The following is a 23695-nucleotide window of genomic DNA, read 5'->3' as shown; positions in this document are numbered from 1 at the left end:
CCTCTGCTAGGAGCCTGCTTCTTCCTCTCCCACTCCCCCTGCTTGTGTTCCCTCTCTCGCTGGCTGTCTCTATCTCTGTCAAATAAATAAATAAAATCCTTAAAAAAAAATCCATTCTTTTCTCCCACCTCTGGATCCTTCCTTGAATGAAAAAGATGGGGCTTCTTGCTCCCCTCAGACTTCCCTAAGTTCACAGAGCAAAACATCTGCTATTTTTAATAAATTAAAAGTTCATCTTGACACTTCATAGATGAGAGGCCTGGTAAAGGATATCCCAGACTTTACTTTTTAAATAGTAATTCAAAACCAACTGATGCCAGCAATGACCTAAAATTATTACTACTTCACTGCTGCTTCATGATTTTGAAAACCCACTTCCTATCTTAGAAGCTTCATGTCTCTGGTTAGAGAGATGCCAAAGACTGAAGTCATCCACAAGAAATAACTGGTCATAACCAAAGTGTATACTGATAGGATAAATGTAATTTTTTATTAGTAACTAGTAACCTAGCATCATTTTTCATTCTAAATTTGCCTAGAAAAATGGTAAGAAAACATATTTTTATAAATGTATAGGCTCTGAATTTATAAATCAAAACAGGGATATATTGTATGTACTACTAGTTTTCCTTATCTTAAAAAGGAAACCTGTTGAATAGATTTTTATTCCTAATCATTATTTTCCCTTACTCATAGTTCAATCCTGATTCATATATTTTTTCATTGGGGGATGCATAGTTCAGTGAGTGAGAATTTTGAAGGCAAACACTTAGAATCTAGACTCAGCCACTTATTAGCCAACTAACCTTAAACCCTTTAAGTGAACTGAGGATAACAATATGTACTGACTTCATAAAGTTTCCATAAGGACTAAATGAGATACTGCATGTAATGCACTTGACACAGAGCCTGCCCCTTCCCCTCCACCACCTACTCCCACTGCCCACCAAGACAGCTATTACCAGCATCATCATTCAACAAATACTTATTGAGTACATGAATAAATGAACCAAAGGAACATTGTAAATGAGGAATTTCATTCATGCTTATCATACATACCCACTGTGTGCTATCAAATCCAATTCGGCTTCCTTTAGATTTTGATAAACCAGTTCCATTCTAAGAGGATAACAAAAAACATTTTAGTAAATTCAAAGCTATCTTTCTCTGACTTATTTTGCTTGGCATACAGAGAACCAACACTAGAGTGTCGGCTAGAGGGGAAGAGGTGAGGGGATGGGCAAAGTGAGTGAAGGGGAGTGGGAAATACAGGCTTCTAGTTATGGAATGAATAAGCCATGGGGACCAAAGGTACAGCCTGGGGAATACAGTCAATGGTACTGTAATAGTATTACATAACATATGGTAGCTATACTTGTAGTGAGCATAGCATAACTGTTGAATCACTGTGTTGAAACTAATGTAACATGGTGTTATCAACTATACTGCACTAAAAAATAAAAATAAAAATTTAAAAAAATATCCAGGTCTAGAGAATCAGAAGGAAGAAAGCATTATCACTCTTCAACTGATAAGCCCCAAAATATTGAAAGTAACAGGAAAAAGAATGTCTGATGGTCTATAGACAATAGGAAAAATGTTTCATGCTCAAAGAAGATTCAGAGAAGTTTCTTATGCCTTGAATATGTTCTTTACCTATAAGGTATAGATGGGAGGATGCTGAAGAATAGTAAGAATAGCCTTACCCTAAAAATGAAATATGCCCCACGTTCCTAAAAAGGAGACTCGTATCCCCAGTAAACTGCAAGGGACCAAGTCCAATCCTTCTCTGTATTGACAGTGCCTAGTATAGTGCTTGGTAATGACTAAATGTTTAATGATGGGTTTTTTTTTTTTTAAGATTTTATTCATGTATTTGAGAGAGTGAACAAGAGAGACCACAAGCAGGGGGGAGGGGCAGAGAGAGAGGGAGAAGCAGACTCCCTGCTGAGCAGGGAACCTGACGCAGGACTCAATGCCAGATCGTAACCTGAGCCAAAGGCAGATGCTTAACTGACTGAGCCACCCAGGCGCCCTGATGGTTTGTTAAATGCAGGGAAGGAGAGTGAAAAAGAGAAAGAGGTATACTGAGTAATTAAGGTAAAGCCAGAACTGTCTCTCCTCATAAGCTCTGCAACTTAGACAATAACATTTTCATACCAAGGGATATTTGAGAACAAACCACAAAGAGACAGCTTTGTAATCTTCATCCTTGAAAAGAGACTATAAACTCTGTAACATAGCCCTTGTTGCTCACCCTAGCCCTCCATGAGTAGATGAGACTGAATTTCTGAGCTATTTATTTTCTCTCCTGGATCATTACCATCAATATATAAATATATGATTTTGCCTATCTTAAAACAAACAATTCCTCTTTTCCCAACTAACAATTCCGTCCTCCTTTAAGCAAAACCCTTAATGGGTTGTCTGTTCTCATTGCCTCGGATTCCTCTCTTCTCATGAGCTCACAAGATTAATTTCACACTTCCAAGTATTCATCAAGATCACCAATGACCTCCACGTTGCTAAATCCAATGGTCAATTATTACTCCTTGTCTTATTTGATCTATCAAGAACTGTTGATCACTTCTGTCTCACTTAAACACTTCAGTTGCTTGGCTCTCAGAATCCCATACTAATGGTTTTCCTGCTATTTCTCTCTGGCTGCTCCTTCTTGTTCTCATTTGCTAGTTCTTCCACTTCTGATATTGGAGGGTCCCAAAACTCAGACCATGAGACTTTTCTCCCTCTTCTTACTCTATGTTCACTTTCTTGGTAACTCATCTACTCTAATGGCTGTAAATACAATCTATATGCTTACACCTCTCAATTGATATTTCCAACCAAACCAGTCCTTTGAATTCCAAACTTAGATATTCAACTATCTATTGACCTTCTTCATCTGGATGTCAAATAAGCATCTCAAATTTAACATGTATGAGAAAAACTCCAGATCTCTAACCATCCCTCAAGCTTGCTTCTCCTAGTCTTTCCCATCTCAGTTAACAGCAACTTCCCTTTTCCAATTATCTAGGCCCAAAATACTAGTTATCCCTGACTCCTTTCTGTCTTTTATACCCAACATCTAGCCCATCAACAAATTCTGATAGCTCTAGTTTCCACTTTTCATGAATTCTATTATCAGCTCCCTTGTCCAAGCCATCATCATCTCGTATAAATTACCAGAACAGCCTTCTAACTGGTCTGTGTTAGCCCTTGACCCAACAGTCTATTCTCAACAGAGCATCCACTCTACTACTTTTTTTTTTTTTAAGTCAGATCATATCACATATCAGCTCAAAACGTTCCTATGGTTCCTAATTTCATTTAGAATAAAAGCAAAAGTCCTCTGTAGCCATATTCAGCTCTTTGCTGTTCTTAAAACTGCCAGGCATGTTCCTGCCTCAGGACTTTTGTACTTCCTTTGGTCTCTAGGTAGTGTGCTCCTTGTCTAGGTATCCACATTGCTCATCCTCTTCAAATAGGCTGTTTCCTCTATTTGTAATCACCTTCCCATCCTTCTTTACCTGGAGAACTTATAAAACCAACTCAAAATATTATTTCAACCATTAAATATTCAATCATAACCTTCCTAAGTAGGTTATTCAGCAGTTTTTCATTCCCTATAAACTTTGCACTTACCTAAGCTTGAAGGGTCAAGGATAAGGACATAGGAGGCTCCAGTTTTATAGGGGGGCCTGAAAATTATACAATTTTGGTGGTCCTTTTTAAGAAAAAGAATGCAAAAATATCTTCTGCAAACTTTACCAAAATATATAGCTTTGTAACATATTCCTAAGGTCCCTTCAAGGGCCTTTGGAAGTGAGGGGCCCTGCAGTTTAAATTTCATTTATTTTAATGGTTAATATATCTCCAGTGAGGAACAGTTACTGGCACCCAGTGGCTACACTGTAGCCATTTCGGAGGAATGCAGTCCCTATCAAGCAACAATTCTAGAAATAGAGAACCAAGAGAATAAACAACCTGACCTCTTGTTTCTCCTGGTCTCCAACCTCAGGGTGATGTTTCCCATTGGCTGACTGCAACTAGAAAAGTCAAGGGAACTCAGCTAATGGAGTCCATAGAGGTCAGCCTCCTGAGGCTCAGAGTATGGAGAAGACAGGATCTGGAGTAGCAAAGAGAGACCATCCACCATACCATGGTAAGAAATTTGTATCTTATTCCATAGGTATGCTATGTAGAGAATAAGTGGATCGGATCTTAAGAAAAATAACCGTGACAGCAGTACAGAAGAGGATTACAAAAGCTAAACACTAAAGAACGGAAGAGTTCTTAAACTATAACTATTAAAGTGGGCAGAACAGGGTTTATGAACTGTGCTTCAAACATATGTTATCATTTGCTTTTATGTCTCTTTGTAGGTTTCTCTTTTTTTTTAAAGATTTATATATTTTAGAGAGAAACAGCAAGTGAGCAGGGAGAGAGGCAGAGGGAGAGGAAGAGAGAGACTCTCAAGCAGACTCTGTGCTGAGTGCAGAGCTGGACACAGGGCTTGATCCCAGGACCCTGAGATCATGACCTGAGCTGAAATTAAGAGTTGGAGAGACACCAAACCGACTGAGCGACCCAGGCGCCCCTAAGGGTTCTTAACTCCTCTCCTCTTCAATTCCAAATTTCCCCAATTTGTGACTTCCTAGACAGCAAAGATTACACCTGACTCACATTTTGTCTCATAGCTTAGTACTGTGCTTGGCACACAATAAGCGCTCAATGAACACTTGAGAAATAAATGGCTGAACGTTCTAAAAGAAATGCTATATAAAATGAGGAGTTTTTTTTTTTAAATTTTTTAAGCCTAAAGATATTCCTATAGGATATTTAGAGTAAAAATTAAGCGAAGTGAATGAATAAATGGAAAGATGGAATCAGATACCAAAAAGGAGGGTAGAAAAAGTCTGGTGGCTACTGAACTCCACTGATAAATAAGTCAAATTAAGATATGCCATTAAAGAGAAAGTATTTGGGATATAGGGGGTGAAGATTTAAGGAAAAATCCTTTCATTTTTTTGAAAGACGGTATCCAACAATCAGTTTCTTACAGAAACCAAAAACCAGAATTCTTAATAGAGAATCAAACAGTATGACTTAAAAAACATTTTTTAAGTCTTTAATAATTCATCTTTTTCAATCATTTATAAATTTGCAATCCTGGGACCCCTGGATAGCTCAGTCAGTTAAGCGTCTACCTTCAGCTCAGGTCATGATCCTGGGGTCTTGGGATGGAGTCCTGCGTTGGGCTACCTGCTCAGCAGGGGGCCTGCTTCTCCCTCTCCCTCTGCCCGCTCCTCCTGCTTGTGCTCTCTCTCTCTGTCAAATAAATAAATAAAATGTTTAAATAAAAATAAAATAAATTTGCAATCCTAAGAATCAGAAACACTAGCCATGGTAAATTCACCAACCCTCCAGGCAGCCTTCCCCTTCTATATCTCAGTGCCTTTCCTTCCAGTAGATATACTGTTCTTTTATTACTCCCAAGTCCCTGAAGTTCTTAGTGGATAGGAGTCATAAATGTGATCTGAGACAGTGGGAAAGCTTTGTTTATTAATAAGCCAAAATGTTTGGCCAGAAAACCTATGAAGTCTGAAGTCTGGGAATATATGGAAGTATTTCTTAAATATCCCTCAATTCTTTTTTTTTTTTTTTAAAGATTTTATTTATTTATTGGACAGAGATAGAGACAGCCAGCGAGAGAGGGAACACAAGCAGGGGGAGCGGGAGAGGAAGAAGCAGGCTCATAGTGGAGGAGCCTGATGTGGGGCTCGATCCCGTAACGCCAGGATCACGCCCTGAGCCGAAGGCAGACGCTTAACCGCTGTGCCACCCAGGCGCCTCTAAATATCCCTCAATTCTAATGGAAGAAATTCTTTCACATTTCTCCTGAACAATGGTGGAGATGGGGATGGGGGTAGAGGGAAGGATAGGAAGAAAGGGACAACAGCATTTATCAAAGTTTATCATACTAGATCAGATTATCAGATGGAATACTCTTCCTCCAGCAATGACCCATACATTACCCTTCAGAGCATAAGAGAATTAGCCAATAGTCAAAGAAGATTTTTTTACAATCATGTTTCTTTCATGATTTTAGCAAGCAACTGACCAACTCAAAATATTTCAAAAACCTTTGTTGCACATGATCTAAATGGCTACCAGCTTAAATTCCATTTCTAATAATGGCATATGAAATTGTTCACTGTGAATGACAATTGCCAAACTTTAAATCCAAACTCCCCTTTCCACTCCCTCCTGGCCTAACCAAACACACAGAGGTTACTACACATAATGCAAAGAAAGACATCCTAGCGCAGAACCCCGTAAGTGGCTTTCTAGGTAATAAGAATAGTTGAATACGGCAGGCACTGGTGTCGCTTACGGTTCTAAGTCAAGAACATCATTAGGGTTTGGTTTACTCAATACTTTATACAAACATAGTCCGGTTGGCTTTGTCTTCCTTCCACTGAGTTAGCAATATTTTATAATTTTCTACTGTTATTCATAATACCTTAAAGCCATCTCACTTCATATCTTAACAATGCTATAGTATTTTGTTTGAACATATTCATATGAGACTCTATGAGTGAAGACTTAACTTTTAGGACGTGAACTTGGCAATCTTCAGCAAGAAGCTTAACATATCTGGGCCCCAGATAACTCATTTATGAAAAAATGATAAATGTAGGCTCATGAGAAGTCTGTAATAATTAAATATAATTTTATTTATCAAACAGCAATGTAAACCTTAAAAGGACTAGAATGTGTAAACTAATAATAGCTACCATCTACTGAGCATCTACCATATATCAAACACTAAGTTAGATGCACTTCATACATTATCTCAACCAGCAAAGTTATCTTAGCCCCATTTAAAGAAATTGAGGCTCAAAAAAGTAAGATGACTTGCAGTAAGCCAAACAACCAAATGAGGATTTGAACTCAGGACTATCTAGGTCCCAAACTCAAGAATTAATGCTGTTGTCTCTTCTATCAAATTATGAGTTCCTTGAGAGTAGGATCTGTGTTCTATTTATCTCTGTATTCCTGTAAAGTGGCCTTATATATAACTTATACATAAAGTGGCACGTGTGTGTGTGTATGTGTGTGTGTATGTATATATATATATACATACACACACATATGTATATATATATGTATATATATACATATATATATGTATTCATATATATATATATATATATGAATGAGACAAGTAATCAATAAATACAGATTGAATGAGCCCACAGAATTATAATCACACAGTCACACAAGGGGTCCTACAGACACCCCTTCCTTTGTGATGCAAGCTGTCAGCCAATTACCTGAAAGTTGGAGCTCAAAGAAAATGCTCATAAGGCCATCACACAAGAGTTTGTATTTCAAAGATCTAGAGGGTTGTTCTCTGGAATCTGAAGAGTCATCTCCACTCATCTATGGAGTTGTAGCCAACCCAATAGATATAATACACTAATTCCTTCTCTTCAATGCTATCAATTAACTAGATTATACAGACCTCATTTAGGAAATCATAGAAAGGCTTAACTTGTCTAACCAGCTAGGGCCAAAAGGAATTCTGTGGTGAGGCCCTAGAAATGGTCACAAGTAGGCCTCCTTAACTCTAAGATAGCAATAACCTGTCTTCCCTAACCGATGATAAAAGAGTACTCTCTCCTGAGGAGCCTGAAAAGCTTTGCAGTCCTTCTCAACACTTACTGCTGCAGGCATTTACTACTACAAGTGGGCTGTGATCACAGATAAAACCAACTTTTCATTCTTGTCCTAGCTTTAACACATAATCTCAACTGTCCTTCTAAATTGCCTTCAAGTTCAAACATGACCTAACATCACGGTTTTTATGCTGATGCTGCTAACCTATAAGTTAGTGCTGATCAGGGCTACCATTCTGTAGTCTTCCGCTAACAAATCAAACTAACTTAGTTGAACTAGAAATCATTTTATTTGTGTGAATTTCCTTTATCTAAGAATATCCCACAAATGAGAATATTGAACAAATGAGAAATGCAATTCAGATACAATCAGTAAACAAAGGTTACAAAATTCTGAGTTCTCTTCCTATGTCACAAGAAACTATACTAGAATACTCGAGATCCATCTGTTCTTCCCTGAAGTTTCAGTGAGATCTTGAAGTTTAGTAAAAAGCCAAAGTTTAAATATTTTCAAAAAAACTGAAAATATTTTTAAAAGTTGGGAGCTTCAGGGGCACCTGGGTGGCTCAGTTGGTTAAGCATCTGCCTTCGGCTCAGATCATGATCTCAGGGTCCTGGGATCAAACCCACATGGGCTCCCTGCTCAGTGGGGAGCCTGTTTCTCCCTCTCCTTCTGCTCCTCCCCCACTCCCTGCTTGCTCTCTCTCTCTCAAATAGATAAATAAAAAATCTTTTTTAAAAAATGCTGGGAGCTTAAGCATCTATTACTCTAACTACACCTACCAATTTTAAACAAAACATTTTTTTTCCTGTTGGCATAAACTACTTATATTCCTTACAGATGGTACTTTATCTTCACACTAATGACATACAAGAAGCATCTATACTTCCAGTAGCACCTATCCCCAACAAATTATAAATAAATGTAAGAAAGAAACCATTTCTCATTTCTTCTATCACCCTGTCATAATGCCCGGCAAAAGGTGACTTTTAAATAAAAGTTTTTGAATTAATAAAGTTTAAAATTCCATTTTGTAGAATGTAAAATTACTTGACTAGGAATAGCTTAATATCATTTCCATTTTTTTTAATAAAATAAAAGTAACCTTTGGTATTTCAGAACTTAGATGTTATCATTTCTACCTATTATTAATAGTGAATATAAAAAACAAGAACTCGAGTACAATACAGGTTTAGTAAACCTTATTTAATTTTATTCCTTATTTTGTTCAGTTTTGCTTAATGAATATGGCACTTATTACTAAGGCAGTTTGTATGCCATGGACACTATATAACAAATACTACTGTTGATTATAAAATTGAAGATGATAATAAAAATAATAGCTCATGGGGTGCCGGGGTGACTCAGTCAGTTGGGCGTCTAGCTCTTGGTTTTGGCTCAGGTCATGATCTCAGGGTCCTGGGATCGAGTCCCACATCAGGCTCTGTGCTCAGCAGGGTCTGCTTGAGGATTCTCTCTCCCTCTCCCTCTGCCCCTCCTCCTGCTCATGCTCTCTCTCTCTCAAAAAAAAAAAATAATAATTACGTGACATTGAACAAATTAATAAATCTCAACAAACCCCAGTTTTTTCTCTGGGAAAATAGAAAGTATAAGATACACTCAATTTGTTGTTATAAGAATTAAATGTATGTGAAATGTTTAGCACAGTGCCAAGCCTATAAGCACACCAAAAGATGTTAGCTGCTGTGACAGACACTGTGTAAGTCGACCTGACACCCACTCTCACACTTCTTCTCCTCTACAATCTCTATTACAGAGTCTGGAAAAGCTAAATAACAACAACAACACTAGTAGTAAAACCTTGCTTTCCCAGATTATCTTATACCTGAAAATCTGCTGGCTAATGTCTCAAAAGTAGAAGGCTTCTAGAATGCACTATTTCTTCTTCCAGCCTTGTCTAGACAAGGAAAATGTCAAGAGAATTTTAGAAGCTCTGGACTCAAAGGTAGAAGAAACAAATAAACCTCTATTTGTTTAAGCTACCATTGGTCAGCCAAAAGCATCTCTAACTAATACAGATGCCATTACTGTCAGACATTCACTGGATAAACAGCCAAGGTAGCTGGTAGCCTCGGTACTTGTCAATTATTTTAAAAAATAATTTAGCCTGGAAAGAATGGGGCGAAGTACAGACTGTCAGCCCTGCATGTTAGAAATGGGGTGATTTGCATGGGCAAGTTATCTAACATCTCTGTTAGAGTTTTGGTTTTCTCATCTGTATAATAAGATCTAGCAACCCCACATAACAATGCTGCATAATAAACTTGCCCCAGTCTTAAAGGCTAATATGCATTTACTTTCTCTGTCAGATCCACAGGTCAGCCTGGCAGCTATGCTTTGGTCTGCTTACATCCCATCCAGGGCCCAGACTGGAGGGGCAGAATCTACCCAGGGCACATTCTTCTCCTGATAGGTCAGGGTTGCACAAAGGGCAAGTCATATCACAACAGGCCCTTTGAAATTTCTGCATATGTCTATAATATTCCACCAGCCAAAGTAAGTCTCATGGTCAGGGTCAACTAGGGCAGAAAAGTATCCTCCCCTAGAGTGAGAGGGAGAAGTACATCATAGTGAAATAAACTAATTTTGGTATTTTATCAAAATTATTTATTACTCAGTTCTTTCTAGTGAGGGATGTTTGTAAGAGTAATAATTTTTATATGACTGTATCAGAAAAAATTTCAATAGATTAAACATTACTGAAACTTGGCACCTTTGACTAGTGTGTTATAACAACATTTAACTACAATGTTGAATTGCTTGCCATACTTCACAAAGATGAGAATCTCAGTAAGAACTATTTCTGCAAGAATTTGAAAAACTGGGGGCGCCTGGGTGGCACAGCGGTTAAGCGTCTGCCTTCGGCTCAGGGCGTGATCCCAGCGTTATGGGATCGAGCCCCACATCAGGCTCTTCTGCTGTGAGCCTGCTTCTTCCTCTCCCACTCCCCCTGCTTGTGTTCCCTTTCTCGCTGGCTGTCTCTATCTCTGTAGAATAAATTTAAAAAATCTTAAAAAAAAAAAAAAAAAAAAAAAAAAGAATTTGAAAAACTGAGATTAATTTTATGTACTGAAATAGGGAAGAATGTTAGAAAAATACACAGTTACAATGAAGCCTAATGATGAGAAAAGAGAAAAAATATTACCTTTGCTGATAAATAGTGCTTATAGTAGTACAACTGAAACAGCAGAAATGCAGAACTTGTCAAAGTTAAAAGCGCCAAAATCACGTTCTTATTGATTCTACTCATTAGTCTGCAGTGCTCACTTGGTTGTCTTTTGAGAGTAACCCGGTTGGTTTCATCTTTTTTAGATAAGAAGATAATCTTGTTTTCTGTAAACAAAAAAGATATTTCTAAAGAAACAAAAACGTACTTTTAATTTTTCACCTCTAATAACCAGCACCACAACAAAGAAAAAGTTACCTAAAGTTCTACTGAACATTCTTTGATTTGCTAATTTCCTCTCCTAAATAAATAATCAGATATCAGACAAAACATGAAAGAACAAAAATACTTATCATGGCATTCTACAAATAACAACTGCAAATAACAAACAAACAGGATATTTGTAAAACCTGACCAACAGAGATGTGGGGGCTTCTCCTACAGTTTCTGATTCAGTAGATCTGGTATGGGGCTTCTGACTTTGCATTTCTGACATGTTGCCAGGCCATGCTGATGCTGCTGACCATATTAAGAACCACTCTGATAGAAGAAACAGAAAATTTTTGGTCAAGAAACATCATCTGTATGATAGCTTTTTGTTGTTTTTTGTGACCTAGGATATGGTCAGTTTTTAGAAATATCCCATATATGTTTTCAGTTTTTTTGCAAATGTAAATAAAGTATAAAGATATAAAGTTTTGTTCTTTCATCTTTGGTTGCATCTGATTATTTAGGATAAGAAACTCAATACAGTTCTACTTCTTTGTACCTCCTCTGTACTATTTGATTTTGGTTAAACATATTGCACTTAATTCTTCAAGTGTTCAGCTTTATTCCATTAAATATACTAACACCTCATTACTTGATGTCTAAACTTTTTGTCCTTTGTTCTCCAGCTGAAAAATAAGAGGAAATCCGCAAATTTATACTTACCCTCCTGCTTTTACTCCTCTTTCAATCTTGACTTTATTCGTTTTTTCTACCTTGTTACAGTTCTCATATTGTTACTACAAATCTCACAGTTAGGGGCCCTTGGGTGGCTCAGTCTTTAAGCGTCTGCCTTCAGCTCAGGGTGTGATCCCGGCGTTCTGGGATCGAGACCCGCATCAGGCTCCTCCTCTGGGAGCCTGCTTCTTCCTCTCCCACTCCCCCTGCTTGTGTTCCCTCTCTCTCTGGCTGTCTCTCTCTCTGTCAAATAAATAAATAAAAATATTTTAAAAAAACAAAACAAAAAAAAAACAAATCTCACAGTTAATTTGTTCTTGTTCATCCTATCTTCCCTACCAATCCTCCTGCTGAATCGGCTCCATTCATCTACTGGATAGCTGATATTCATCTTCTTATAGTTTATCAAAAACTTACAGATACCATTTACCTTGAGTTTTTTTTTTTTTTAAGATTTTATTTATTTATTTGACAGAGAGACAGCCAGCGAGAGAGGGAACACAAGCAGGGGGCATGGGAGAGGAAGCAGGCTCCCAGCAGAGGAGCCCGATGTGGGGCTTGATCTCAGAACGCCGGGATCACGCCCTGAGCCACCCAGGAGCCCCTACCTTGAGTTCTTACATTGTTCAAATACACTTGTCAACTGATAGTTGGGCTGAGATCATACTTTCTTTCCCCTGATGACTTGTAGGCTTTTTACAACTGTTCTATAATGCTAAATATCTCCTTGACAATATCTGATCCTTCCCCCAGGACACCCCTACAGGTAAATTTTAATGGGGTGAACAGAGAATGCACTTCTTACCTATGAAATCTAATTTTTAAAAAAACTAGGTTATATAACAATGTTAATGACTATATAGCTGACCCTTGAACAACACATGTTTGAATTACATGGATCCACTTATATGTGGATTTTTTACAGTACAGTACTGTAAATGTATTTTCTCTTCCCTATGATTTTCTTAATAACATTCTTTTCTCTAGCTTACTTTATTGTAAAAATAAAGTATATAATATATATAACATACAAAATATGTTAATCAACTGTCTATGTTATTAATAAGGCTTCTGGTCAACCGTAGGCTATTAGTAGTTAAGATTTTGGGGAGTCAAAAGTTAACACACAGATTTTCAACTGCATGGGGGGTGTGTCCCTAATCCCCACACTGTTCAAGGGTTCGCGTATACTAATTTTTATTACATGCCCTTTCAATCTGTAGAACTAAGATTTCTTTAGTGGGAAGTTTCTTAAGTTATACGTTTGAATATTTTTCTGTTCTAATGTTGAATTCTCTATTTCCAGAACACAACTGATTTGTTTCACAGCAGATTTGTTTCATCTCTTTTCATTCGTGTTTCACTTTGTTCAACTTTGAAAAGCCTATTGTCACGCCCTTTACTGACTTTTCAACAATGTTAATTTTCCCTTTTGCTTCCAATATGGCCATCTATTTCTCTGATTTTATTTTTCTTCCTTTTCTTTCTTGAGCTCTGCCAGAATATGATTTATCATATCCTGTTGTCTTACTATTTCTCCGTGGCCAATAAACTTTGTCTATTATTTTAGAGAAGTGATTGTTTCATTAAATTTGTTAGGCCAAAACAGTTTTCTCATGGGTTCTTTGTCACTTGTTTTTCCCTGTTTCTTTCTTCTTTTTTTCTTGAAGCATTTTTGTGTAGATACTGTTCTTGTTTCCTTTTTATTATTTACCTGTGAATGATGTGAACTCTATTAGGATCATTTATTTGCAAGAGGACTGTGGAAGGAAGAAGCAGGCTTGGTTCTAAACTAGAAGGTAGTCGCCGATGTACAAGAAAGCATTTTATGACAGAGTGTTTTGCACATGTGTGTGTGAAAGAGATACAAAGAGAACGTGTCTGAGAACAATGAGAGAAAGTTGTTTAGCCATGACTTCTTACCTCACCAAGAAAGCGTGTTCTGAAACGATGGTGTATCTGTGTGTTTTCTTATTTGCTCTTCCCTTCCTGCTAGTTCATGCAGCCAAACAATCCAAAGACACTCCCACTGCCTTCCTATACATCCTGATCCCGCTGTAGGCAGAAGATCTTTCTCACGTTGCTCTGCAAACTCTGAGATCTCTTCCTACTAGCATCCTCTTTTAATCTCTTCCTGCTTACATCTGACAACCATTTCTCAAACATTTTGGTTTGGGGTTATAGGATTTCTGGTCTCATCAAAGATGTAATCTCTGTCTCTCATTCTCCTTGTTGTTTCAGGCTAATTTCAGATAAAAAAGGGTACGAATGTCTCTACTTCGCCATTTTAAAAATCAAAAGTTCTTGGTTTAGAGTTTTAAAACAACACAAATGAGCTTCCAGAGCTGAAGCCTACATGAAGCAAACACAATATTATATAAAGTCAACAAACTACTTAAGAAAAATGATACCAAACAGTAATATGAATAATTCATTTGATTTACAGATAATGTATAGAGCAAAAACAACTGAATAAATCATGATCATGTTCTGTTTCCTCAAATTGTAAAAACTAGCAACATATATAAAATAACATTGATGATGAGATTAGTTTTTGCTGTCAGCTAAAATCTGCTAAAATAAAACAAATATGATGACAAGGGCAGCTCACAAGATAACAAGGAGAATATCCTTCATTTTCAATATTTCAGCTCAGTTTCTTGTAGTTATATTAAATAGTGCATCAACATATTGTATATTGATTCCTATGTAATTTTCTAAAGTGGCATTCAGAGTGTGCCATAACTGAGCCTCTTCTATGCCTGAATTAATAAGTAGAAAGCATAAAAGGCCTATATACACTACTACAGAAACATAAGGTTCAAATTATTGTCTTGTTCTCTTTTTGGACATGTCTCGAATCTACAATGAATTCTTAACATAAAATAAACCTCTAACACGTATCATCAATCACTTAACTCTACTGTTATTATCAAGATGATATCCAATTAACGTTATTTCATTATTTTCTATAAATGCCAAGGCAATTCAATTGCAAAGGAGGAGTATTCACCTCTCAAAATATTCCTTTTTGCTAGCACAATCTGTTTATTAGGAATGTAGTTACCATTTTAAAATGAAAAATGTGATACTTAAAAAAAGAGAGGCCAAGGCTTATTGATTTTATTCTAAAATATCTCTGGCATCAACTCCTGCTTCTTTCTTCACTGTCATTCTAATTTAGACTCTAATTGTGCCTAATGTCCTAATTTTAACTAAAGCCCCAGTCTCCACTTTCTACCTACCCATAATCTCACCTACACAGGGACAGACGTACCAAGTTGCTGAGAGATGAATCAAGTCATGCCACAATAAAAATTTTTCCATGACTTTCTACCACCTACAAATAAAGTTCCAATTCCACAGAAGAGTATTCATAATCTGACTGAACACAAGCAAATTCTGCAGGGTTCTCCCATGTCACACACTGAAATTTTTGCCTAAGAATTCCTGGAATACATATCACACTTTCCTCCCTCTGCTTTTGCTCATTCCCTCTTGTGTGAAATGCCCTTATTAACTTCCATAAAACTAGCTACACCTCTTTTCATAACTCCTCTCAAGTAACCCTTGTATATAGTCTTTTGTGCTCTTCCGAGTCAAAATTAATCTCTCCTATCTCTAAACTCCTAGTTTTACCTTCCTCCTGGGAACATTTACTGCCTACCTTACAAGCACAGATCCCACAAAAAGCTAAGCACTGGAGATAAAATTATACAAAAGATACAGTTTCCTATTTTCTAAGAATTTAGAGATGAGTAGAAGTTTTCAAAAGAAGAATGGTGATATTGATGGGGATGGAAGGTGTGATGTATCTAAAGAATAGCATGGGAAGTTTTTAGCAAAATGTACAAACCCCATTCCTTACCATCCCTACATCTAGTTTGTGATAGACTCTATCAGAGGCAAATATGGGGGCAACGTAAACAGTGTAATTGCTATGAACGAGTAGACACAAGTTACTATGAGAGGACAAGGAGAGGCTTTTACTACCTTCCATTTTGAATTATACTTATTAATACATACGAATCATGCCCCCTACCAGCCTACAACTGGCTGAATTAATATAAAGAAATAAAATGTATGCTAAGTACACTCAAGTACATTGCACAATGCTCAAGAGTACACAAAATCATTTTTTAAAGTTTCTATTTTAAAATGTTCTCTGTCCTGCAGGAACTTTTATGTTAAAGCAAAATATGAAATATGAAGAGTGATTTTTTTTTTTTTTTAGAATTTAAAGCCCATACTTTGTTCCAACTCCTGAACAAGAAACATTTAAAAATAACATATGGAGAAATATGGCATAGAAGCAAAATAAAAACATTCTTTGTGTATACGTTTCTTTTTATATGTGACATCTTACCTATCATAAAAAGTTCTGGGGAGGATAGGTAATGTATTTTTTTACTTATACTTAGGGAAAGCTTCCTAAAGAAGACAGTATATCATGTCTAATGAAAAAGAGAAGAATGAGTTTTGCAGAGATAATAAATTAAAATGAGGGGAAAATAAAGAGAAAAAGACACCAAATGTTTTCAGAAAAATACATAATGCAGACACTAAGGGGAGTTAGGAGGTTTAAGTAACTCAAGTATCTTCAAGTTCTAATGCAAATATGAGATTAAAATAAGTATGGTATATTATAGCACAGAATGTGTCTCAGATGGCCTGCCATCACCAGTGCCATAAACTGAGAATTGGCAATGAAGAAAGGATTGGGTAGATCTGCTTCTCAACTGAATCTTTAATGGGTTATGTGTGTCAGAGCTATCAATCCTCTCAGTCTTTGGGCCTGGGGTAGTCAGGGCCTAAGACTGGTCACCTCCAGCCAAGAATGAACACATTCTTATATCCTTTATTATCAATTTCACTATGTGTCAAGACATGAGAAAGTTTGAAAAAAACTGGTGGTAGATCAAAGCCATACACAAATGTGAAGGGAAAATGTACAGGATGGGAAGTTCAAGACAAGTTCTCAGGCTCTCTCTACAGCAAAGAGCAGCATTTCACGTTCTTTTGGCTTCGCATTTGCCTATTTTACATTACTTGATCTTTGTAGGTAATAGCAATGAAAGACTTTGACACCTGGCTTATCTGACATCCTGTGACCACTACCACCACCACTCCTTTGAGAAGCATCTGGGTAAGGATCTGTCTGAAAGAATGTCTAAATGCCTGACTTTTTTATTCCACTTTTCCCTACTCCTGCCTTACTGGATCATCTCTCTTGATATCAGAGGCCCTCCGACAAGAAATGTCAGCCCTGACACCTAATTTAGGTTAATAGATGATGTGTGCTAGCCTGTTCCCCTGAATGCTGCTAGGTTCCAACTTATTCAGGGACATGAGAGAAAGGAGAGGGAGACATGGGTGGTATGAATCAGACAGAACTGAGATTCAAATATGGCTTGCACTACAAAGTAAAACAGGAGGCTAACCTACAAAGAGGGTCGTGTAATTAGGCAAAGGCACGATTACAGAGATGAGGCAGCATTTTAGAAAGCACAAAGAGAAAATGCTTCTGCAAATGTACTCAAGGTTAAGACATGAAAAAAATCAACATTTCCAGCTGCTATAATCAAAAAAAGGCCCAGTAGCAATAGATGCTACCCATTTTCCCTAAATACTGCCGGTCTTTCATGTTGTTCATTTCCTTTTCTTTCACGGCTAACTTCTTCTTCTTCTTCTTCTTTTTTTAAGATTTTATTTGTTTATTTGACAGAGATAGAGACAGCCAGCAAGAGAGGGAACACAAGCAGGGGGAGTGGGAGAGGAAGAAGCAGGCTCCCAGAGGAGGAGCCTGATGTGGGGCTCGATCCCAGGACCCCGGGATCACGCCCTGAGCTGAAGGCAGACGCTTAATGAATGAGCCACCCAGGCGCCCCTCACGGCTAACTTCTTGAGAGCTAGGGTGGGAGTTAAGGTTAGACTGCACAGGGTGAAGAATTCTCTTTATCTGCTTACCACTCACTTACTTCTTAACTCTTTGCAATATAACCTCTACTCAACATGCTGACACCTGGTATAAAAAAACAAAACTGGTCTATCTGATGCTCCAGAAAAATTGCAAATATATAGTGACTCCCTTCTAAATGACTAGGGGATGTTAAGGTTCTGCAAAGAGTGTCTGAAATGATAAACCTAGATAAGAAAGTCTAGCTAAGAAAGTAAGTGAAAATAGGAGGGGACTGATATTACAAGGGCAAAGTAAAAAGGTGAAGGAAGTGGTGTTGTCTAATATGCCTATGATTCTCTGCTGGATATAAAATTCAGATGGAAGTTCTCTTTACATTCTCTTGCTCTTAATCATTTTATTAGGGATAGTTCCCATAATCTACTGGCTAAGTACGATTTCTAAATATTCCAGCTGACTGCTGAATATGTCTTCTTGAACACTCTACTAGCACCTAAAATGAATCACTGTCCGCCTTCACACCAGATTTCTCCCATGACTTGACTATCTCTTCTGTTAACAATATCCCTATATTCTCAGTTACTTATGTTCAAAACAAAATATTTTTTTTGCTGTTGTAACTCTTTATCTAATGAGTCAATAAACCGTGTATCCTTCTCAGTGCCTCTAAAGGCTGTCATTTCTTTTCCATCTGCATACAGTTAGCCTATTTTAAAGGCCTTATTACCCCTGTCTAGATATAAAGCCTCCTACATGAATATCCTACTACCAGGCCTTCCTCAAAATACCCATCTTAGGGATCAAAGTCAAATTATTTCTAATGTACCTCTTTGTGTCACTTCCTCTGCTTTAAGACCTTCGATGGCTGATTTTGTACTATTCTTTTGTATGAATCCGCTGAGACAGTACCATCTCACCTAGGCGCCTTCGCCTATGCTATTTCTTCTATCTACAAGGCTTTCTCTTCCCACCTCTCTGCCCCCTCACTGCCTACTGAGTAGTTAAAGAGTATAGGCTCCAAAGACAGACTGCGGTCTTCAAATCCTGCTCTGCCACTTGCAACCTGTAGGACTTTGGGCAGGTTACTTATGTCTTTGTGCCCCCATCTTTAGAGTGGATCTATAAATTGCACTTGACTCAAAAGGCTGTTCTGAGGATTGAACTAATAAATTAATTCATGTAAAGCACTGAATAGCACCTAGAATGTCAGAATATACAGTACTGCTACAATAATTAATAACAGTCATCTTAAAGGTCTACAAATAATTCCCTCTGCTCTCAAACAATTAAAGTCCCCCTCTCTTATATTCCCACACCACTGTATATCTGTACTATTTTTGCAGTCAGTCTTAAATTACAGTTCCTTGAGACAGAAGGCTATCGTTCATGTTTTTTTATCCTGCAGTATTCTGCCTTTCAAATTCTTCCACAGTAGAATTTAAGCACAAACATAGATTTAAAGAGCAACTTTTTACAGAAGAGAAGAGTTCTGTGTGGCCAGAAGAGTACAAAAGAATGTGAGATGAGTGGTGAATGCAAGCAGGTACAGATGAAGAGTGAAAGCCAGAGTTTATGTCACACAGGTCAGTTTGGTTTGCTACCTCGTTCATTCATTCTTCCATTAACTTCACAAATATTGCTGAGCCCTATGTACTAGACACTGGGTAAGCTGCTAGCAGTTCCCTGTCACAAGACTATAAGGGCATAAACAAAAGATTATGGTTATTTCAAAGGCAGCAGAAACTTGAGGAACCACGGATTTCTTTTGACCCAACCATTATTTACATAATCTATTCCTTGAGGTCATTTAAGAGCTACCTTAGTTAGCATACACTCCAGGGTAAGAACAGTGGTTGTGTTTGGGTTGGGTGGAGTGAAGGTATTTTTTTCCGTTTATCCTATTTGAACATCAATTGATTTTCAAATATAAAAAAAGTTTTTAACAAAACTTTTAAAAGGCTTCTTTCATTCTGAGTCAATTAACAAGTACTCATTTACTACAGCTCACACATGTTATAAGCTTTAATTATGTTAATACCTTCCCATTTTTTGAGTAACAGAATGGTGTTAAATTTACTGAGTAGAGTCTTCCCCTTAAGAATGCAAGTACTTAATTGCTTGGTTAACGTGTGGGTACTGAGCTTAGTAAAATTATATAGCTAATAAAACTCAAACATAGGGCTCGAAATGTATCAAGTACTTAAGACAATATATAAAGTGTGAACATATGCACACGTATACAATCTGGATGGATAATCACCAAAATATCAATAATGTCTAGGTGGGGGAAATGGGTGATATTTTACATCATTCTTTATGCTTTACTATACTGTCCCAATATTGTTATAATGATCATACATTATTTTTATAAAGGCAATGAAATTATTAATAAAAACAGATGATGGGGGCGCCTGAGTGGCACAGCGGTTAAGTGTCTGCCTTCAGCTCAGGGCGTGATCCCGGCATTCGGGGATCGTGCCCCACATCAGGCTCTTCCACTATGAGCCTGCTTCTTCCTTCCCACTCCCCCTGCTTGTGTTCCCTCTCTCGCTGGCTGTCTCTATCTCTGTCAAATAAATAAATAAAATCTTTAAAATAAATAAATAAATAAATAAATAATAAAAACAGATGATGGGTAGTAGTAGTGGTTTAATAACTGCTACATTTGCTAGACAGGATCTAGATCTTTGCTACTTAAAAGCACAGTCCTCAAACCAGCAACATCAGCAGCATGCTGGAGTCTGTCAAAAATACAAACACAGAGGTCCTACTACAGACCTACTGATTTAGAATCTACATTTTAACAAGACCCTCAGGTGATTCCTATGTATGTTAAAATTTGAAAAGCACTGACCTAGAAGTTAAGGCCCCTACGTGCAGGAATAATAGGAACAACATCTACCTTGTTCATCAGTATATCCTTAGCACCCAGCAGTGCCTGAAACACATAAATATTTGTTGAATAAATAAATATATAAATGATATTATTTCTGAGTAGACAATTAGAAAGACACTGGAGATTATATTCATTTGAGTTGTTTTCTGCCAGAGTTCCTAGAAATGTGTGCTTAATATTGGCTGCAAATGCTGTTAAAGTATTTTAATAACAATGTTGGCCTCAACAATCTACTATGACTACATGTAATCTTTTTTAAAACGAGCCCCTTGTTCATTGCTCTGAGAGCCATTCGTCTCCTTCAGTCATTTATCTAGCCTCCCATCCATGGACACATCCTCTAGTTACTCTAGAATCTATCCCTCAAAACAAACTTATTTCAAGATTTTTAACTACCACCTCCGAGAGAAAACTTATTATTTAAGTTCCAGGCTATGAACTCCATCTGCCTATATTTCCAACTCTATTTCCTACACCTCAAATTCAGTATGTTCAAAATTAACAATTTCATTCTTCATCAACTAACCCCTCCCCCATTTCTGAAGGTTGCTCTCCATTCTTAGACTCATGTTTTACAGGTTTTAGGGGAGAGAGACCACCTTGTCCAACAATACCAATTTACAGAGGATAAGTTCTAGAAGAATTAAATGACAGCCCAAGAGGCTACTTATTGGCAACATCCAGAGCTACAGTCTGAATCACCTTACTGCCAATACATTATTGCATGCTGGAATTCTGATAAAACGCTCATTTTTGTCCAAAGCACTTAAATTCACTTTTTCAAAACCCAGGTTCTAAATATCAATCACCTAGATCCAAGAAATCAAGTCCTGTATATTGCTGGCATTTCTCTTCTTCCTTTTTCTTCCTTTTCAAACATACTGCACTTTCTTTCCACTTGGAGTTCCTTGGATACCCAGTACCATCCTTCCCAGGTCCTCTATGCCCTTGAAACCTACTGCCACAAACAGACTCTAAAATACAAATGCCTCAGGGCACCTGGGTGTCTCGGTCAGTTAAATGTCCCACTCTTGGTCTGGGCTCAGGTCATGATCTCAGGTCCTGAGATCAAGCCCCTAGCCCCTCCACAGACTCCACCTCAGTGCAGAGTCTGCTTCAGATTCTGTTTCCATCCCCCTCTAACCCCCACACCCTCTTAAATAATTTAATTTAATATGAATGCCTCTTCCTGCCTTTTCTATCTTTATCCAAGGTGCTCAACAGAGATGATTCAAACCCTACCCATTCCCAGAGTATCCCAGTCCTTTCCACTAGGCCTTCCTCTTTTCCCAATTCTTAATGCACTGCTCCAACGCTCATTTTGATAGCTGTTCATAAGCTGACCTTTATTCTTTGGAAACCTGCTACCTTCAAAAGTAGAAAGAACCTGACATCATGTAGGTCCTCTTTTTATATCTGAGAAAACCAAAGCCCTGAGAGAAGTGTCTTGCCTCATGTTACCTGAAAAATTGATGGTGATGAATTCTGAACTCAGTTCTCCTCACTCCTATTCACAACTACCTCTACACATATCCAGTCTTTCCCGACATCCCCCAACTGACAGTGCAAACAAAAGGAAGACATCGAAGCCATATGAAACTTTAGCATAGCTAGCAGCATCCATCCATTATGAAGCACAAAAAGAGGTTGCTTCAGTAAATACGCCTCCAAATGAACTAAAAGTTGAACCCACGGGGAAAGCATCAGAATGAGAGATGGTTAATTAAATTATCCCTCCCTATAAAACTGTTGTAGCTCCCCACAGCCCGTGGAAGAACTCCACACTCATAAAGCATCAAGATCCTTCCCGGTTGAGACCCAACGTCAGCTGCAGCCACATTCCTAGCCTTCCCTTCTCTGCACCAATTTCTCCAGCCATTACCCTAATATGCACGCGGTGCTGCCCAAACCTTTCATGCTTCTGCACTCTTGCACACATTGGTCCCACAACCTGCAGCGCTCTCCGCCCCCAACCCCCAGTGCCTGTCCTCTCCCGAATCCTGCGATAGCTCTCACGACCCTGCTCAAACGTCACTACCCCAAGCAAAGTCCTACGAGGGTCTCGATCACCCTCCAAAACTAAACCTGTCTCAGGATGCGGATTTTACTTGCTGACACGCCCAGGAGCGTGGGAAGGACTGCCCTAGTGGTGAACTGACTCACTGAGTGCCCCCCCCCCGCCTCCCGGAGCGCGCTGAGCCTGTGGCCCGCCTCGGCCGCTGGGGGGCGGGGGAAGTAGGTGCCCAGAATGCTGGGGGATGCCCGGTGAGGGCACTCGAGCCGCCCGCGATACCTGTCTGAAGGCACCCTCCCCTCCCCAGCGACCAAGCGGCGTGTTCTACAACTTACCTCACCCAGCAGCGGCAGCAACCCCGCTTTACGGCATTCACAACATCTGCTGTAAAAGGGCCGTCAAGTGCAGAGCCGTAGCTATTCTGGAGGCTGTCGGAGACGATCGCGTGGTACTGCCGGGGTCCTCTACATGTCCTCGGTTCCTGCCGCTTCTTCACTGTCCAAAGTTTACTGATACCTCACGATTTCCTAGCCTTTGATATCAGGCCACGTAGCCAAAGCCCTTTCATTGCTTGCCTACGTAACACCTGCTGTAGCGCACTGAGGCGACATGAGATTTTAGGAAGTGGAGCAAGAATTGGAGAGGCACCAGCTGAGCTGTGTTTCTTAAAGAGTGTGAATTTGCCAGATAACATATAGGATGCCAGTTAAAAATGTGAATTTCAGGTAAACAATAATTTTTTAGTGCGTGTGCTACGCAGAGGGATTCAGAATAACTCCCGGAATTCTGGTTAGGGAACCATCAGATGAGATGGGGGATGTAGTGCGAAATAGCAGCTGCGTTTAATATTGCTCGTGAGGTTGAGGTGCATGACATCCAAGCTCCAGAGGACTGTTGCACTCCGGTTTACGTCTGGAAATATACAGGCATATAGTTCTGCCCTGGCTTTTTTAGTTCACAGTGTAATCCAAAGGTTTTTTAAGGATCAAATATGTATCAATTTTGACGTGAATTTTGAAAACTATAAAGCACTAAATACTGTAATTTTAAGTT

General features: G+C 38.4%; 1 protein-coding gene across 3 annotated transcripts in view; it reads right to left on the bottom strand.

Annotated features, from left to right (window-relative positions):
- FKTN (fukutin) overlaps nt 1–23254 on the bottom strand; it is an 87902-nt gene extending 64648 nt beyond the window's left edge. Inside the window, exons 1-4 of one of the 3 annotated variants that reach the window (XM_034664224.1) lie at nt 22978–22994; nt 20635–20670; nt 10850–11037; nt 1060–1119 (exon numbers count right to left, since the gene is read on the bottom strand). In XM_034664224.1, the coding sequence (XP_034520115.1) occupies nt 1060–1119; nt 10850–10954 (165 nt within the window). In that variant the 5' untranslated portion in view covers nt 10955–11037; nt 20635–20670; nt 22978–22994. Of the gene's footprint in view, nt 1–1059; nt 1120–10849; nt 11038–20634; nt 20671–22977 lie in introns of all 3 variants that reach the window. The other 2 variants (XM_034664223.1, XM_034664225.1) reach the window with 2 other exon arrangements.
- Between the last annotated feature and the right edge of the window lie 441 nt (nt 23255–23695).

Source organism: Ailuropoda melanoleuca, chromosome 7, assembly GCF_002007445.2.
Source record: "Ailuropoda melanoleuca isolate Jingjing chromosome 7, ASM200744v2, whole genome shotgun sequence".
NCBI classification, from domain to species: domain Eukaryota; kingdom Metazoa; phylum Chordata; class Mammalia; order Carnivora; family Ursidae; genus Ailuropoda; species Ailuropoda melanoleuca.
This window is presented reverse-complemented; position numbering and strand designations above follow the sequence as displayed.